The sequence below is a fragment of the Oncorhynchus kisutch genome, linkage group LG3 (genome assembly GCF_002021735.2).
Source record: "Oncorhynchus kisutch isolate 150728-3 linkage group LG3, Okis_V2, whole genome shotgun sequence".
Lineage (NCBI taxonomy): Eukaryota > Metazoa > Chordata > Actinopteri > Salmoniformes > Salmonidae > Oncorhynchus > Oncorhynchus kisutch.
Window position 1 is genome coordinate 26151483 of NC_034176.2, and position 20178 is coordinate 26171660.

The 20178-nt window shown below is 39.2% G+C and overlaps 1 protein-coding gene across 11 annotated transcripts in view; it reads right to left on the bottom strand.

Annotated features, from left to right (window-relative positions):
- The window catches only part of pbx3b (pre-B-cell leukemia homeobox 3b), an 88245-nt gene extending 68373 nt beyond the window's left edge, over positions 1-19872 (bottom strand). For 3 of the 11 annotated variants that reach the window (XM_020471146.2, XM_031819705.1, XM_020471134.2), the window contains exons 1-2: positions 18875-19869; positions 18091-18164 (exon numbers count right to left, since the gene is read on the bottom strand). In XM_020471146.2, coding sequence (XP_020326735.1) covers positions 18091-18164; positions 18875-19068 — 268 coding nt within the window. In that variant the 5' untranslated portion in view covers positions 19069-19869. Of the gene's footprint in view, positions 1-18090; positions 18171-18874 lie in introns of all 11 variants that reach the window. The other 8 variants (XM_020471139.2, XM_020471167.2, XM_020471127.2 and 5 more) reach the window with 7 other exon arrangements.
- Positions 19873-20178: the final 306 nt, after the last annotated feature.

Genomic DNA, 20178 nt, shown 5'->3' on the forward strand with positions numbered 1-20178 from the left:
TTTGCCTTTTGAATACTGAAAAGTGAGAATGACAAATAAATACTTCAGGACTGTTGCAAAAAGCAATATAGCCTCACCGTAGAGGCTATACACCACAGGTGTCAAACTCATTCCACACCATACACTACACAGCACACACATTCATACAGTGTAAACACACAAACATTCACAAGTCGTTTAAATCCATTTCATTGTTTCTGTTTTCTATTTTCAGATAGCTCATTTAATTTCATTCTTTTCCTTAGCAAAATGTTCTCTCGGAATATCAAGGTGTTTTTGTTGCAAAGCTCTAACTGATCCAGGGGGATTTGGTTCCAACAGCCTGTCTCTCCCTGGCCTTTCAACACAAAACTCTGTGCTCCAATCAAAATGAACCACCAGGGACCCCCCTCCCATCCCTCCCATGCTAGTATTAGCAGAGAACAAAGGCCTGTGCTGCCTTGTTAAACTACTGCACACGATAAGTGCATCTAAGTTCTCAAATGTTTATCTCTTCTCCAAAGAATAAAAGAAAGCAGATGACTATTAAAGAGGTTATCTATGTTTTCACACTAGTCACAACTAATCTTTTTACAGAAATTGTATGACCCCCCCCCCCCCCCCCCCCCCAAAAGTGATTTATTTTTTGGGTTTATAATTTACTTGTTATATATGATAATCATGTGTATATACAGTATGTAATACATATACAATGTTTTAGTGTGATGCCATTGTATGCACTATAATTGCTTTTATTATGCACAATGTAATTTCAGGCACTGAATACATGAAATGAAATACAGTTTTATTGATCTATAAACTGACACAAATCAAGGAAATCTCATCAATTATAATTGGGATAAATCACAATTAACCCATGGCAAACTCAGTTACTGGTCCACCACTGGATGGTAATTCTTTTTGAAATCGGTGTAATTCTTCCTGGCAAAGTTTAAAAATAACTCTTCTATAAATACAGTATGTGCTCGTTTATTTAATCAAAGGCTAATTTACTTCTGACAGAGAGTAAATTCCACTATTTTCTGTGAGGCTCTTTAAAATTGCCATCATTTTTAATTAATTCTTAATTAAAATATATTACACCACAGCTTCTACTCATCTCTCTTGATATTCTAACATAATCATTTCAGAACCATTTACATATCATTAATTAAAAGCTTTCCTCTCTCATCCTTAAAATCATAATGAGGGCCTATTCCTCATTAACAACATATAAGGTAGAACATAACAATGCTGAGTAGGATGGATGTCAGATTCAACAATGTGTCCTCCATCTCTGTTTTTCTGGAGAGCTTTTTCTCATTCTAAGGTTAACTAAAATGTTATAGTGTAAATTTAAAGGACTGGAGACCTATGAGTAAATCATAATGTTTATAAATCACTATCAGAATTGTCCAAAAAGTAAACCCATTGTTTCCAATTTTGCTATTCAAAGAAAGGGGAGTTGAAACTAATTACATATATTTATAATGCAAAAAGAATTGACAGCTCAATATCAGTAGTCCGCCATTTTACTGTATAATGAATTGTGCAGTAAAAAAAACTGCAGTGCATTCATTAGCCAGGCTTTAAAAACGCTGCCACATTTCACATATCTCTCCATCTTGAGCTCTCTCTTCAGGAAGAGTAATAATATCAAGTAATGATAGGTATTGTTATGCCGAGGATCAGGCATATCCTGATTTTTATCGTCAGTCTCTCACAGGTGCACCAGCATTACTTGTCACGACTGCATGTCTGGGTCTTCTACATGTCAGATAAAAATCGCTGCACTTGGTGTTTCGGCAGCCTGACAGCAATTTATTTGAATGTTTTGTCACAATGGTCGGTGGTGCATTTTGTGATGGGCTGCCTGCACACTAGAATGGCAACAGCTCATACCATTCTGACACACACATGCCCGTGTGCACCACACACACACACACACACACACACACACGCACACACACACGTACACTGTAGTGCTCTCACAAGTCCTGTCAAATGAGCCAAATGGCCAGTGAGGAGGTGACACAGTTTTTAATGACTTATCCACAACCCACACCCCGGTATGTCTTATATCCAACCATCAAAACCACAAAAATGACAGATTTGTGCTAAATATATTAAGTCAAAGACACATTGACATGTTCCACCAATGTAAGGCTTAGAGACAATAATCAACACAAGAATGTTTGTGTGTTATATAGCCTCAGTCATTGTTGAGCAGCTCTAGCAGGTGAAGATCATCAGTCTCTCTGCACCTCTGGGTTGTACAAACACCTTTACCCTCATAAGTATAGGCGCATGCTCAATTACACGTCTGTAAAGTCATACCCATGTAGTGAATTATAAACAGAACATACTGCAGTCTCACCCTCACACACTCTTAACAACACATGCCCAAAGCAAGGTAGCTGGCACACACATGCACACACACACCAGACATATACAGCCAGCTTGAACATTGCTGTACATCAATCTGAAACCACAAACTCAAGTCTCTAAGAGCAATAAACAGAGGAGGTTGAATGTAATAGGCATTTCATTCCACTGTGTGAACTGTTCTTGGCTTACAGCCTGGTCAAACACGGTGGCTTTATGTAAATAGAAAAGAATGATAATTTTCAAGAATTAGAAAAAATATATGTGGAGATGAAGTTGTTGTGGCTAGTAAAAAACAAGAAAGGATGCATGTCATAAAACTATATTATGTATTGGATTCACACCTAAATGAAATATTTAACTTACTTTACATTACAACTTGAAAGCCAAAATAGTTTAACACAAGACTGTCAGCAAATGTCAAGATCGTTGTTGACTTTGGAAGCTGACATGAATATGTTGTCTCTATTTTAGGATAGGTGCTTATCTTTCACTTGCCAGAATAGCCCTGTGTCAAAGGCTGGCTGTGTCATTACATACATGTACCTACAACTACATCATGTAAATCAAATTAATCTTATTATTATGGAATAAAAAATGAGCACACACAGGATAGTCAGTAAGTTAATGAAATCCTCTCAAAGACCTCTCAAAATGTTAACACTGTGATAATTAAAGTACTGCGCAGTTGTAATTTACAGCCCTTGCTTAATTGCATAGGAAAAGTAAAATGGGAAAGGTCTATGAGGAGATTAAAATGGTGTGTGTGTGTGTGTGTGTGCAAGTGTGCATGCGTGTGTATTTCTGCTCTTGATGCCAGGCTGCAGCCTTAACAGGGGGTTTCCATGCACCTAAACAACAAGATTATATATTTTAGCATCATGGAATCAATCAAAGATTAGGTAATGAAATATGTACTGCCCTATTTTTTTCTGCTACCAGGCCCTTTGATAAATCGAGTACAATCCAAAATCTCCATAAATCACTATTAAAGACAAGTATATCATCACCACCGCATATATCTTCCCCAGCCTGACCCGTAGAGTAATGAGAAAAGGCCTAGACTATCTTGTCTGATTAATTAATTCAAAATGTCGGCTGTTATTCAAATGTGAGGCTGCTATTTGAACAAGACTTGACAGCAATGTCTGAAGAAATCATTTCTGGTTTGTGAGGCTGCTGCTGCATTACTGATGATGGCTTATGGAAATGTTAGAAGCAGGGAGTATTTTCTCCCTCTACGCCACTTCTCTCCCCCTCTCTCTCACCTCTCTCCCACTCTCTCTCACCTCTTTAGTCATGATAGCTCGGAGAAGTATGTCATTACTTCAACCCGTTCACAATTAGGGCTCTAAGCACTTATTTCCACAGTCCTCAGTGTTTTTGCATTCCCTCCCACAGCCAGTCCAGATCTACAGGGCAGTGCTTTGGCTCCACAAGAGACATGCTGGCAGAGAGCGAGGGCATGGTTTTTACAACCGCAGCTCCCCCACTGCTGACAGCCACTGCTGCCAAAGTGACACACACTGTTTGGCTTTCCCACGTTCATACAGATCTTCATCTTGATCACACAACTAATCACAATTACTCCTCACTCGGATTTCCCAGCATCGCTCGTTTTAGCTCACCATACTAAATTATAGATGAGGTACACTACAAAATTAGCACAGGTGTACAGCCAAGAATTGTAAAACACCTCACTCTATGGCACCTCACTCTACACCTCACTCTATGTTTTTTCCCTAAGCCTTGTTTCTGATCTGAAGGTTTGGGGAAAGCGGTGGAGACAGATAGAGTGGGGGTGGGGAGGAGAGAGGATGGAGGATGGAGGAATCGGAGCCTGTGGGTCTACGTGCATGAGGCTGGTGCACACCACTCTATCGCTTCTCTCATCAAGCAAGGATTCTAATCAGGGCTCGGGAGATATAAGACGCTCAGTCATTAAATAAATTAACTCTGCCACTCCATGCTCTCCTTCAGCACCCGGGAGGCCAGGCAATGCTCGGCATACTTACAGACAGAGGCACCAAGTGCCCTCGAACCAAGCCTTCACAACGGGACCTGACAGGCTGGCTGACTTGCGCACATACACGCACACACGCACACATGATGTTAGGGTCTATTTTTCAGTATTTAGAGAAAGAGGGGAACCACGCCTTCTGTCCTAACACAGCTATGTTTACCCTTGCATGGGAGGCCTCTCAATTTACATAATTATCTTCAAAGTCCAAAAGCAAATTGAGGACATTACAGTACAAAATACAGACTGACATGTGCAGCAACTTACTATATAGAAAGGTAAAGGGGGATACCTAGTAAGTTGTACAACTTGAATGCATTCAACTGAAATGTGTCTTCCGCATTTAACTCAACCCCTCTGAATCAGAGAGGTGCGGGGGGGCTGCCTTAATCGACATCCACATCTTCGGCGCCCGGGGAACACTGGGTTAACTGCCTTGCTCAGGGGCAGAACAACAGATTTTTTCCTTGTCTGCTCGGGGATTCAATCCAACTACCTTTCAGTTACTGTGCTAAGGTTGAAATAGTCAACAAACCCCTGCAACTATGCTCATTCATTGACTTTATGAGATCTTGTTAATGTGGGCTTTGAGTCTTAGTACACTGCAGTACAAATCATCAACAGGAAACAAATGAAATGATGAATGGCGAGACAGTAACTGTTCAGATAACTGAGAACCAAAATAAAAGCTGACATTGTCTTCCTACACACCCATCTGAGAGCAGAGACAGACCGTTATGAGGCTTAGTGATTGACTGTTTAAAACGTTGATATTTCTGCTGCTTGCATAAACTCCTACCTTCCACAGTAGTACGAGGGGAAAAAGGCTACAAAAGGCTACATGTGTCTCCTGCTAGGACACAACAGATACTCATATCATGGCTACTGCACATCAGTTCATTGTGTTCACACATTGGGCCCTGAATCGTTCACTTTCAGAAAAGCCTCAATGTTGAAGATGTTAAAGGCCCAGTGCAGTCAAAAACGTGATTTCCTGTGTTTTATATATATTTCCACACTATGAGGTTGGAATGATACTGTCCAATTGTGAAAGTGTTGATAATGGCATTTTAGTGCATGAGCTGTTTGAAAGGACCGCTTGAAATTTCAACCTGTTTTGGTGGGATGGAGTTTTGGCAGTAAAAAAGTGAATAGACCAACAAGAAAGACAGTGTCACGCCCTGGTCTAAGTATTTTGTGTTTTTCTTCATGTATTGGGTCAGGCCAGGGTGTGGCATGGAGTTTTTGTATTGTGGTGTGTATGTATTGGGATTGTAGCTAGTGGGGTTATCTAGCAAAGTCTATGGCTGTCTGGAGTGGTTCTCAATCAGAGGCAGGTGTTTATCGTTGTCTCTGATTGGGAACCATATTTAGGCAGCCATATTCTTTGAGTTTGTCGTGGGTGATTGTCCTTAGTGTCGTTGTTCCTAGCTCTTTGTTAATTTACACAAGTATAGGCTGTTTCGGTTTTCGTTACGTTCTTGGTTTTGTAGTGTTTTGTGTTTATTCGTGTTTCACGTTGTTCATTAAACATGGATCGCAATCTACACGCTGCATTTTGGTCCGACTATCCTTCACACCTAGAAAACCGTAACAGACAGTTCGTACTAGAGGTCGACCGATTATGATTTTTTCAACACCGATACCGATTATTGGAGGACCAAAAAAAGCCGATATCGATTAATCAGACAATTTTTTTGTTTTGTTGTAATAATGATAATTACAACAATACTGAATGAACACTTATTTTAACTTAATATAATACATCAATAAAATCCATTTAGCCTCAAATAAATAATGAAACATGTTCAATTTGGTTTAAATAATGCAAAAACAAAGTGTTGGAGAAGAAAGTAAAATGCAATATGTACCAGGTAAAAAAGCTAACGTTTAAGTTCCTTGCTCAGAACACGAGAACATATGAAAGCTGGTGGTTCCTTTTAACATGAGACTTCAATATTCAAAGGTAAGAGGTTTTGGGTTGTAGTTAATATAGTATTTATAGGACTATTTCTCTCTATACCATTTGTATTTCATATACCTTTGACTATTGGATGTTCTTATAGGCACTTTAGTATTGCCAGTGTAACAGTATAGCTTCCGTCCCTCTCCTCGACCCTACCTGGGCTCGAACCAGGAACACATCGACAACAGCCACTCTGGAAGCATCGTTACCCCATCGCTCCACAAAATCTGCGGCCCTTGCACAGCAAGGGGAACAACTACTCCAAGTCTCAGAGCGAGTGACGTTTGAAACGCTATTAGCTCGCACCCTGCTAACTAGCTAGCCATTTCACATCGGTTACACCAGCCTAATCTCGGGAGTTGATAGGCTTGAAGTCATAAACAGCTCAATGCTTGAAGCACAGCGAAGAGCTGCTGGCAAAACACACTAAATTGCTGTTTGAATGAATGCTTATGAGCCTGCTGCTACCTACCACCGCTCAGTCAGACTGCTCTATCAAATCATAGACTTAATTAAAACATAATAACACACAGAAATACGAGCCTTTGGTCATTAATGTGGTCGAATCCGGAAACTATCATTTCGAAAACAAAACATTTATTATTTCAGTGAAATACGGAACTGTTCTGTATTTTATCTAACGGGTGGCATCCCGAAGTCTAAATATTGCTGTTACATTGTACAACCTTCAATGTTATGTCATAATTACGTAAAATTCTGGGAAATTAGTTCGCAACGAGGCAGGCGGCCCAAACTGCTACATATACCCTGACTCTGTTGCAAGAGAAGTGACACAATTTACCTAGTTAAAAGAAATTCATGTTAGCAGGCAATATTAATTAAATATGCATTTTTAAAAATATATACTTGTGTATTGATTTTAAGAAAGGCATTGATGTTTATGGTTAGGTACATGTTGGAGCAAAGACAGTCCTTTTTCGCGAAAGTGCACCACATCGATTATATGCAACGCAGGACACGCTAGATAAACTAGTAATATCATCAACCATGTGTAGTTAACTAGTGATTATGATTGATTGATTAATTGTTTTTTATAAGAAAAGTTTAATGCTAGATAGCAAATTACTTTGGCTTCTTACTGCATTCGCGTAACAGGCAGGCTCCTCGTGGAGTGCAATGAGAGGCAGGTGGTTAGAGCATTGGACTAGTTAACTGTAAGGTTGCAAGAATGAATCCCCAAGCTCACAAGGTAAAAATCTGTCGTTCTGCCCCTGAACAAGGCAGTTATCCCACCGTTCCTAGGTCGTCATTGAAAATAAGAATGTGTTCTTAACTGACTTGCCTAGTTAAATAAAGAAAAGAAAGAAAAAAAAAACATCTGCCAAAAATCGGTGTCCAAAAATACCGATTTCCGATTGTTATGAAAACTTGAAATCGTCCCTAATTAATTGGCCATTCAGATTAATCGGTCGACCTTTAGTTCGTACTCTTTGCCAATAACAGCTAGTTTTCTGTTTTTACCTACCCACTCAGACCTATCCATGACTACATTCTTGTTTGAGAAAATGTTCTTTGCTAAGAAGCTATTTTTAAAAACCATTTTAATTGAAAACAATCACAGTAAGATACACAATTGTTACCCAGAAATTATTTGAGATAAAAATGGCTGGTAATTTAAAAAACACAGATACTATGAAAAAGCACATTGTCATCGTTCTTTTTTCACAACATTGACTATATCTTATATTAGTTTTCTGTTCTTTTTCCAAGTGCACAGACACCATAAATAATTTTGATATATGTATATAGGTTGCCAGCATGTCATTAACTGGTTTATAATATCTATAGACATGTAGTAAAGATGTTAGTAAGAGAATCTGATAATCAAATGAAACATACATTTGTCAATAACAATAATGTTGTAATATTAGTAGGTGCTTTTCCATGTAGTTCCTAACAGCGATAACTCCAAGGAAGACTGAGTACTCCCACCAGCTTGCTACTGGACAGGATGGGTCAACTCCCAAATCAGGGTAGCGGAGTCATCCTAAATTCATTAGGAGGGACCTTCCAATCCCACCGCATTCCTCTTGAGGGAAAACGGGAAAGAAAAACAGCAGTAATGTACTCTGGGTGACATCCACTTTCTAAAGAGAAGAGAAACCAGACTCTTTCGCTTTTCAATCCCCATCAAAGTGGAGTAAGAGGAGGGACAGCGTTCCCCTACTCGCCGTCATTAATCATGACTTTCTGGGAGCAAGCGCGTATTAATTTCTGTCATCCCAAACATCACTGCATATTGTTATGGCACGGCTTAGTCCTCATTCACCACCAGACGTTACCCGCTTGTCCTGGCTGAGGGAAGACTATGACGGTGTGGCTATGTTCAGAGCAAGATGCCTTTATCCCTGGGGCTCTGACACCAATTAAGCCATTTCACCAAGAGAGGAAAACAGGACCTGCCGTTTCACTTTAACATGAGCCATCACCTAGCCTTTGGCCACTTGCCACCTTTCCGTTGCTTCAGCCCACAAAAACGAACTTCTAGGAAGAAAAGGAAAGGTACATTTAGAGTAGTCTTATACATTCACCAACCAATAAGAAAATATGACGATAGAAGTGGAAGGGCTTTTCAGTCCCTTGTATATTGTTTTAGGAGTAAAGATAGTCATTCTGAATCACTCAATAATATAAGGTTTCTCTGTGTTCAACACCAGGAGCCAATAAGTTGCCTTTAAAAACACAAATACGAGGCCATCAAGGAGTTTCAGTGAAATGATTGATGCTATGTTCCATCTGACCTGGCAAACATTCAAAATGTTCTGTTCTCATTTTAATGTTAAGTAAAAAAGACTATCAATTGATAAACAATCTCTGTCCCTAATAATAGTTCATAATGCAAGGTAGTACCATTTAGTGATGACTTCAAAACTGGCCATCCAGATGCCTTCAGACATTTACATCTGCTTTTAAGTTTTTAATGTTGCCTTTTGGCAGGCAGCAGAGTGGGGCTTGTCAGGGCAGGGGCAGAATAATGCAAGGTTTGGTATGAATTAAATATTAGAAATCTTAACACAGCAGCCAATAAGAATTATTTGCCTTATTAAAGCAGCAGAAGACGCTGATTAAATTTTCATTGCATTGCAGTCTTTTTCCCATTTCTGCCTTCAATATATCATTCTAATGTATGAACCGTGTAGAACAATGGCTTGTGGAACAATAGAAGAAGGGATTCAATTACAGATGAACAAATAAGGAGAGAACTTTAGAAAACACCTTTTGTGAAAACAATACATGTGATGAGGGCAGAAATAGACAACAATAACACATTGTTCTGTTTTCTATAATAGCTACATAACGTTATTCATCATTGTACAGTATGTGTGTGATAACACGGATAATGATTTGAAGCCTTGCAATGTTCAAATGTTAGAACTGTTCAAATAAAATCGGTAAATCTAATAATCTAGATGAAATTGAAAATGCTTCTCTGAAGGAAAAATGATCACCTGTAAGAGTTCCATTCACTATACCCTGTTACTGTATTACAAGGATAATATGATATGTATCATCAAACCTCTAAAGATGAGTCAGTCAATCATAGAATAGATCAACACCAAAACAAATAACATCCAAATATATTTCCTGTAATAGCAGAGGGGCCCCTCTTTACTAAAAAACATTCTGGCATGTTGGTTGTCCACATTTAATGTGTATGGGGAGTAAATGAACATCAGGCATCTATTGCCCCATGAGAAAATATCTTCTCTGAAACACTGGAGCTAATGAAATGGGGACCTATAAATAGCAGTATCATTACCAAGAGAGGACTTGCTTTGTACCAGTCTCTCTATCTGACACTCTTTATACTAATAACACTCTATGGAAATATTGTTCCACCATCTAATGATACTGCGTTAAAACATTAAGACCAGGATTGGACTCAGATAAAGAAACTCTATAGGAAACATCCGGTAACCAAACCTTTGCTCTGTTTCTAGTTGTATCATTCGTATTACTGTGTAACAGTCTGCCCATTGCATTGGTCCAGTGTCTCTGTTACCTGACCTGATCTGTGATTAGCTCTTACTCAATCAATATCACTTATCGCTCCATAAGATACATTCAGACTATTCCTCAATGGGCTTGAACTGAATAGTACCAACACAAATCTGGCATACTAATGTATACTTATGACAACATCAATAAATAAACATAAAACTAATTGATTTAACAGAATTACTCGCTGTTCAATCTATATCTGACAGGAACCGTCCAGCGAGGTGAGCATGGGTAAATGGGTAAATGGTCATTTTATATTTTGCTGTGGTTGGATGGCTTTTCAAGCTTTTATGCTTTCTGACAAAATTATTGATGACAACACATCACAAATTGTACTTATGTCATATACATGTCAGGGGAAAAGCATCAAATATTGAAAACAGCTGTGGCTGGCTTAACATTCACTTCATTGAATGAAAATGTAATGTTTCATACTTAACCTGCAAAGAATAGCTGACAAGTCAAAGGTGATATCGAATTCATCAGCCGGTCTCTTTCTGGTCTGAAGGGCGCACAACTCCAGTAATATATTAGAGGAGACGCCTCGCTAACAGATGCCAGGGTCCTGATGGGGAACAAGCTACCTCCATGTTGCAAAAAATGTCTCCAACATGAACATAAAGCACCAGGTGGCCCATGGGGGAAACATTATGACATCTGACCACTGGAGAGGAGGGCCTAGCTATATGCAATGATCACAGGGAAATAAGTGTGTTAAAAAAATAGATTATGATCAGTTATACAGGGGTTGAACATCTTGAATTAACTAACACGACAGACAAACTTATTCCCATTGACAAAAAAAAAAGTTTTGAAGCCAACTGAATTAACAAAGTCCAATGAAATTCCAATAACAGAATTCTGTCTATGAGGTAATATTCTACATGTTCATATTCACTGTATTTTCTTGAATAACAAAGAATGGAGCAAACCGAACGATCTGAGGTAGAAAGTAATTAAATGAAACATGAGCTCATCTCCAGAGTTGGGGGTGGGGGTGCAGGGACCACATTTATTAAATGAGATGAGCAAATATAAGACAATGTCATTGATACCCAGACTGGGTCAATGTGGGAGGAGCCTTTCTTCCTGATGGATGAGGCCGAACAATGCTGAGGAGGATCTGAGAGATTTATTCTAATTTTCTTTTCTATTATTCATCACGCTTCAGCAGCATGTTGGTTCAGGTGGGATACTCTGTTTGGTTAGCTGAGAGAGGGACCAGAACACTGAGGATAATGGAGTGCACAGAAAGCAAGCAAGGGCCATGCTGCTCCAAGCTTTACCGATGTCAAACGTTTCAATCAAGCTTTCCCTTTTGCATCCCAAGCAGCCTCTCCTGGCTGCCACCGCCTGAAGATAACTATTTCACCAACTGTACAATTGAGAAATGTTGCAATTAACCTACTAAAATATTGTTGGAGGATGCACATTTTTATGCGAGTTGCCATAAAGACTGTACGGGCAAAAATACAATTGTGGGCTGCTGTTCGCACAGGAGCCCACAGAAAATGCTTCCAGCTATAGAAGAGGTAGCGAGAGAGGCAAGCATAAGATGGGGTCTGTGTGAGTACAGACGGAGGGTCATCAGCACCAGCAGGTTATCGTATCAAAGCACCTCATTCAGATCAGAATCAGATTCAGGTGCTGTTATACTGTTGCAGTCAGGAAAACAAAATATGACAAATACTGGGAGAATGTGAACATATGACATTCCAGATTTCCTTCCCCATCGATACTGATACGCACCCCACTTTTTCTATTTTCTCTCTTTATCATATGCTTTTTTTCTCTGCTGTTAGGAGAAAGCATGGGATTTGGGAGCTGCTTAGATAACCTCCCCATCTTCCCAATCCCCTACCCGCTGCAGGGGAAGCACAAGTAGCCCTGCCATTGAGACGGCCAGGAACCCAGCTGTGAGCGAGCCATTCTGCCGAGCGCTATCTAGTCGCTGCAGCCGCATCACTGAGGCACTCTCGAACAAAAAGCATCCAAAAGTCAATTGTCTGTCTGTTGAATGGATTTCTGTTCCACGGCATACATTGACTGTGGTATTTTGCACAAATCAACACTATAAAAAGCAAAGGGTAAAGAACAAGGCAGTCTTCACAAATATTGACTTTTGATCTTGGGCCATGGTAAGGATTGTAACACTGTTAACTTCATTGTTTTCTCAATTTAATATAACTATAATCATAATATTCATAATAATCATAATGGCATGTCAAATTAACAACAAACTAGATTTAGGGGTCTCATTAACTCTTTGTCAGGGAGCTTTAAAATGAATGTTCCCTAAAGGTTTGACAAACGTTTACACCCTCAATCCTAACTATATTTACTCAAGGTAATGCTTTTAGTCAGCCTTGCACGTGGTTAATTACAACCTCAATCTGAAAGTTACTCAGCCAGTCCACTGTTCATAACCACAGCATGCACATAGATGAACTAACAGACAAATACTGTGGCATGTTCAGCAGTGCTATCAGCAGTATGAGGAGGCTAACATGTCGGCTAACCCTACCCCCCTAGTCAGATACTGTAACTAGTCTTTCTAATCCACTGCTCTACACACTGGATCTGGGCATTTATCAGCCTGAGCCTCCTGCAATCTCCTACCTCTCCAGACCAGACCTCCCATTTCTGAACTTGATGAGTCAAAGGTCAGGAAAACAACAAGTCAATACACAGCCAGGAGGAGTGCAGTGCAGCTGAGAGAGCTGTGGAGAGGACTAAGCCTCTGTGGCGCGCTGTGATTTAGCCTGTAATAGTTTTCTGTAATCTCTTTCTATTGATTAAACCTCACATCAAAGAGGAGTGCTTTTGCAGAACCGTTCCTTTTCCTGGTCAGAAATACCATATGGAGGTAATCTTTCACCTTTGTTATTCTTGCTGCTCCCGCTGCTGATGCGAGCCTCGCTTCCAGGGCAAGAGAGAGAGGAGAGGAGAGGATACAAACCCAGCACAGAGAAACTACTGCAAAACCCATCTGATTAGCACTGAGATCTCATGCCCAATGCACTGTATGTCTTCCTCAAGCTACAGTAAAAAAAAAGAAATATCTGCAAATGTATCTTTTTAGAGTTTCCTTTCTTTATCTACCTCTGACATGCTGGGCACAATTCAGAAGAGGTGTGGACAAAAGGAATGTGTCGAAGAACAAACACGTGTCATCATTTGCAGATTGCTGGTATCAAACATGATGAGTGAGAGAGAAAATAAACAATGGACAATAAAAAGGTAAAGAATTGTAGCAGTTTCAGCAATATCTCACATTCAGCTCATTGAAATGCAAAAACAAGAGAAAGTGAAAAAACAAACCCCTCCTGCTAAAAACACTCAATTTACTGACAGGCAAATGACTTCATGCTGCCACTTAATCTAATTTCTTGCATAATGCCCCCTAATTAGCATATCAAAGTGAATTAATATTTCTAGGGCATTAGCGATGAGGAAATCTGCTCTGGGTCTACAATAAGAGTAAGAAGAGTGCCAAAATTCCTCTGAACACTACAAATAGTCTGTTCACCAGTCAAGTGCATCCCACTTTCTTTCCCAACCACACAACACGGGCTACTGAGCCTCCCCCCACCGCCATGCACCAAGTTCCCTAGTGAGTTTCTGAGATTCTAGGTGAGTTAAAATAGCCTTCTTACTTCTAACATATATATGAATGTAAAAAAAAAGAATGTTCTGCACAGTATTGAAGCATATTCTGTAAACATAAAGTAGTTACAGCCATATTTGTTTGCTGCACTGCTGTCAAATTCATGGCTGGATATGGTTTCCCCCGGATGGGATCATTGGGTGGCTAAATGACATTGAGATTATGTGCCAGTGAACAGACATGAAAGAAGCAAACAATCCCTCTGTATGATGCCACGGGGGCATGTGAATGACCCACAGTAGGAGAGAAAAACAGTTTGGTTAAGAAGGCCACCAGACCAGCTGAGCTCTGTCAATGGCTAAGAGGGGGAAGGCTGTGACTCCAAACCGCAGAATAACCACACACACACTCACACAGATACACACACACTCTCTCACACACAGACACACTCTCTCACACACAGAGATATATGCACATACACACACACAGACAGACACACACATCATCCATTACCTCTTCAAACAGTTGTAAATGCAAGTATGTTTGCTGTCATTGTTTACATGGCTACAATACAAACACTTCAGGTTTGATTTAGCCTGTTTCTACTTACAGCTGGTACAATGTGATCCAAGAATAATAATAAGCATTTTATATTTTCAAAGATTTCTCTCTCCTTACATGTACATTGTACTAATTGCATGTAATTGTATTATGAAACTACTGATACAGTTTTATTATGTATCTATTGATACAGTATAATTAAATAAAGCACTGGATTATCTGATTAAAATGAGATCAATAATGTCCATATGTCAAAACACACACACACACATCTCAATTCCAAACTAAAACTGGATTTAAATTCCCAATAGTAATAACAAAGACTTTACAGCTACCCCATACTTCACACAGCACACAAAACACATACTGATCAGGGGGACTGGGATAGAGAAAATGTACAACCAGAAGCATTGCTACACACAGGCTTTTCCAAATTGAGTGCTCAAACAAAGTAGCACAGAAGTACAGTATATTATTTACTGGTTTAGTTCTTGTGGAAAATGACATTGAAACAAAGACCATCAAAGGGATTAAAGATGATTACAACAACTGGAATAGTAAACAAGCTCATTTAAATAATTAGCATACTTAGAGACTCTATTTCTCATGCATAATTAATTAGATATTTAATGTCATATAAAATGTCAAAAGTAATCCAACATGTGCCCACGGAGATAAGTCCTACAGGTGGGGTTTAGATCTGAAAGCGTGTAGGGATACATGAATATCGTGTGTGTTGATACTAATGCATGGATTAATCTATGATGCACACTCATACAGTATAAAACATACAGTATACTCACAGTTGCTCACACATCGTTACATAGAGCTAAAACATCCAGTGATCATGTTCCCCCTTTTTCTTACACAATCACTCTCTCACTTTCCCACTTTCTTCTCGACAGGCATAAAGAATACATCAAGTAGGCTAGGCAGCCACGAGGGCCCTTCTCCTGCCCCTGCAGACACCTCCTGTGGCCGAGAAGTTCATTAAGTTTTATGATCTCACCCAAGTCACTTCTGCTTATAAGCCACACAGAGGCCATGAATCTGACACCTCGTCACTATTTAAAAGCAGTAGCAAATGAATGTCATTTAAGGGGTTTCTGTATGATAGGCAACTTTCAACTGAGTTTAAGAGTTTACCGGTATTTGACAACTGTCATCCCTCTCTCTCTCACACTCTTTTAAAGGATACCAAAATACCAAACGTGGCCTTGACTAACATGTAGGGGAAAATGCCAAATGCTTGCACCACTGTTGTAATACTGTCTTCTGTAGTCATAAACGACTGGAACTTGACATAATATGATTCACCATTGGTATCGAAGATCACAGTTCACTAGCGAGAGTAAAGTGGACAGCTTATAATGCTTCTGCAACAGCTTGATATAGAATAAAACATTTCAATAACTTGAAATTATTTAAATGTTAAATGCATAAAATAAATAATAATCTTAAACTTGTGTTCCTGTGACATTTTACTGATGGCCTAGCTACACTTCAAGTCATGTCAAATATTTTAAGGGCAATATAAATGTCTCTGTTGGCCCCTGTGATGTCAACTACAGACGAACTGGGACAAGGATAAGATCCAGATACTGAGCGCTCTCCCTGTCTCTCTGTGTGTGGAACCATACACAGGATCATACATTCTATGGTATCTATGTGTGAGTGACTTTGAACAACAAATATTGAGTAAATATTGTGGATAAAAATGAAGAGCCTCTGCCTTTTACACTGTATAAAGTATCCCCCAGAAAATCAGCCACACACCCTTTAGCAATGACTCAACAGCAATATTTTTTATATGTTTTCATATAGGCCGTCATTGTAAATAAGAATTTGTTCTTAACTGACTTGCATAGTTAAATAAAGGTTCAAATAAATATTACAAATAGACACTTACAATAGTGAAAATGTTAATTTTGTATATTGCATTGCGGTACAAACACATCTTTGTAATAGGTTTATATGTGAGAAGTTGACTAGCACTAACCTCCTTTTGGCTCATCAACATTTTCAGAAGTATCCTATCCACAAAAAACACCTTCTCCAATAGCGTGGGCGTAAAATCATAGTATTTGTTGTCATATCCAAAAGTGATATTATATTTATTCGGACCATATGATATGCATCTGGCCTTGCAACGACTGGTCTAGGCTACCTACCCTAACAAAAGCGTATTCAAGATGCACACCGTCACATCACTGACTGTAGCATGTTGTTCGTGTCTTCTTATGAGCAATCTCCTTTCGGCAAAACCCTCAGGCCCACTAGAAAGACTTAGGGCAAAAAAACAGAAGTGAAAATGTGCATTATAATAAAATAGTGTTCTATCGATGTATGGTGTTTGATTGCTGTGATGTCAGGATTGCATGGCATTGCGACGCACAAGAACGATTCATAAGACAGGTTGCACAATTAGTATGCTAACCTTAGTAGCTTGTGGATTTATCATGGTTAGAATTTGAAAATGGTTATCTTAAAGTAGCATGGGCCCACAATTGTTCACTCATGCGCTCGCGCAGACTGGCATGCACAAACTCACTCATACAGCCTGTACACACACACAATAGTGTTGTTTGGGGGAAGCCTATTTAACTTTTTGAGTTTAACGCATCACCTTGTAGAATGCTACTAAGGACGAGCAAACCAATTTCCTGTTTAAAAAAATATACTAATCTTAAATCATGTCCTATTTTCTAACAATATATTAACCCTCATACAGTTACTCCTTTGTAGGCTACCCATTTGTATTAGGAAATTAATATTAATGTGGGCAAGAGACTGGTTCTAAAATCTGTGTCCCCACATGCTGGGCAGATATTTGAATATTATGGTTTCTATTAGGCTACACAATGCTCTTATATATACTTTCCACAGTATCATTGCACTTAGCTTGTCACGTTAGAAACGGCTGGCTCTATTGATCGTCTGAATGCTTTATGTGCGTTACAGAAGGCAACAATGGTTAGACTCGTGCCAATAATGCCAATAGTGATCCATCCTTTGGACAGCAAACCTCATTAAGCACGAGATTACAATCTAACTGACTAAATATAGGATTAATAATTACCATCACTGTTGGCTATACTTTCCATTTTAATAAAAAACGAGATGCATGGCGCTGAAACGGCTCATATAATGCACATGGTGTGGTGTAGCCTAATAAAACCAAAGCAAGTGAATTTCCTTTATTTATGATAAAATATGGAGGAATGTTACGCACCTCATTGTCCATTCCACCCCTATGTAACCATCGGACAACAACCCTATATCAATTTCTACATGAGAGCACCGATTCCTTTTTTCGGAGATCTGCAGATGCTAATCAAAGGCTGTAACGTTAACCATAACCGGAATTTTCCCATTTAAAATGTCATAACGGACGGGAGCTGATTCTGTCTCCCGCTTGATAACTTCGGATAAAGCTGCCAACGGGGAGAGAAAAGATGGCGGTGTGCAAATGCGTTGGGGCTCAGCAATGTTGCCTATTGATACAGTCCTGTTGTTACATCTTCCACTTGAATTAATGTGAAGTCTTACCTGTTTTCTCTTTGATCTCGCAGAGGACGCTGAAGAGTGCAGGTTTCATTCTGTGGCAGTTCAGTCCATGTTTCCTGTTTCAGTTTGAGACAAGAACCAACATTGAAATATAGTCACTATAACACCTCAGTTGTTAAAACTTTTGAGATAATAATGTGTCTTTGTTCTTTACAATAACTTCGAGGTCTTGCTCATTTTGCACATGTTGACATGCATCGCAAAGTTGTAGCATAAACAGTGATTTGTCAACACGAATGACGATGGATGCATTGTTTGTTGAAATGCTATTATGTAAGACTTCAAAGTTTGTTTAAAAAAAAGTTTATTAGTAGAAAATGCACAATTGAAACTAAGAGTGTAGGCCTACATTCAAAATTGTTGTTATTGGTAAATAACTTAACATGGAATTAAATTTGGACATTAGCCAACGTTATTTTTAAATATCAGAAGTTACTGTAAAACAGTACTTTACAAATACGCATCAATGTTTACAGGAGCCCCAACCTACCAATTCGCAACATTATGTGTAAATGCAATGTAAAGTCTGCACTTTGCGCATACAAGTTTTTTTTGCCTCCCCCCAGCCAGAAGCACGTTTCAAAACTATTACAATTATTGGATGACAGGTGTTACCTTTTTAATCTACATTGGCCCCTGCAAATAACTTTGACCATGGGATTGCCATATGGATCAGCATTTTATTACATGGATGTTAATGTTAATTAGCTATAGTGAGTAATGGTGCGTAAAGTGTTTTGTAAAGAAAACATATAAATGAACCAACTTTGCTTGCGCCTCGTCCAGACTTTGGTCAGTAATGGTCATTATTTGATGCAGAATGTCACCGATATCTTGTTTTCTCCCATCATCTATCCCATCGTGTCCATGTGGAGGCGGCAGTGCCATGCCTCCTTGTATCGAGTGGCCAGCCAAGCTGACACCGCCGAGAGCCTGCATGATCCGGGCTTGTTCGTCCATAGTCAGCCGAAACAGAATCACGAAGCCACACAAATGGAAACTTGGCTTGAAAAACTCACATATAAAAAAACAACTACAACATGTGTTGCGTTAGAGAGCTGTATATTGGTGATATTGCGTTTACGCGTAGCCTATAAGAAAAAATAAATAGGCTAACGTTAGCTGAGTACCAGTAATGGTATCAATATCGCGTGTCCAAGTAATCACTTTCTTGCAATCTTCCTTCTTTATGCACGGTCCGAAGTGTGAGTATCTATAAATGTTTTTGTCCGAAAATACATAAGCTATAATTGTTCAAACTTATTTGTCAAAATGACAGCCGCTGACCCTCGTATCCTGCAGGAGTCCTCTTGTCAATTCGTCTTTCTCTTTTGAGTTGACGAGTTGTGTATGATTGCTCCTTGCTGATCTGTCATTTATTAGTCGTCTTCTTTTGATTATGTTTCCTCGTACAATTCCTCTTGAAAATGTTCAAATCCCCATTATTGTCAGCAGGAAACAAAATATCCAGTGAAAATTAACAATAAACATGTGAATGAAAATATAAAAAATACAACACTTAGGCAGTAAATTAGTAGGCCTACCTGCTACCTGTAAATTTATTGCAATTATTTTTTTAAATGTTTTGCATTAGTGGAAAAATTATAGAAAAAAAGAACAGCGAGAAATTAATTAGGCTACACGCTGTAAAGCGATGCGCAAAAATATCTGCCTGCTGAAATTTATGAGCGCGAGCCTCTGCCTCTGTGTGCTTTATGTTGTTTGATGGCAGAGGTAGTGAGCGATTGAAAGTGTGCCAATGCCACTCACTCAGTGCAAACGTGTCAGAACAAGAGCTGGAGAAAAAAAAGACAACATCGAAATACAAATGCACGCTCCGCCCATCAGAGGAGGGGTCTATATTCTTGTCACTTCTCTGGAACCCCGAAAGCTAAAATTCTAGTGCATTGCTTGAGATGGTGATTATAATGACGAAATAACGGTGTAGTTCCACTTGTCGTATGCCTCACAAGTGCACGTGCACCAAAATACTGTCATTCCATTAAATGCATAGGCCTAATCAGATCGTTATATAGTTTAATACAGAACTGATAATGAATTGCACAGACT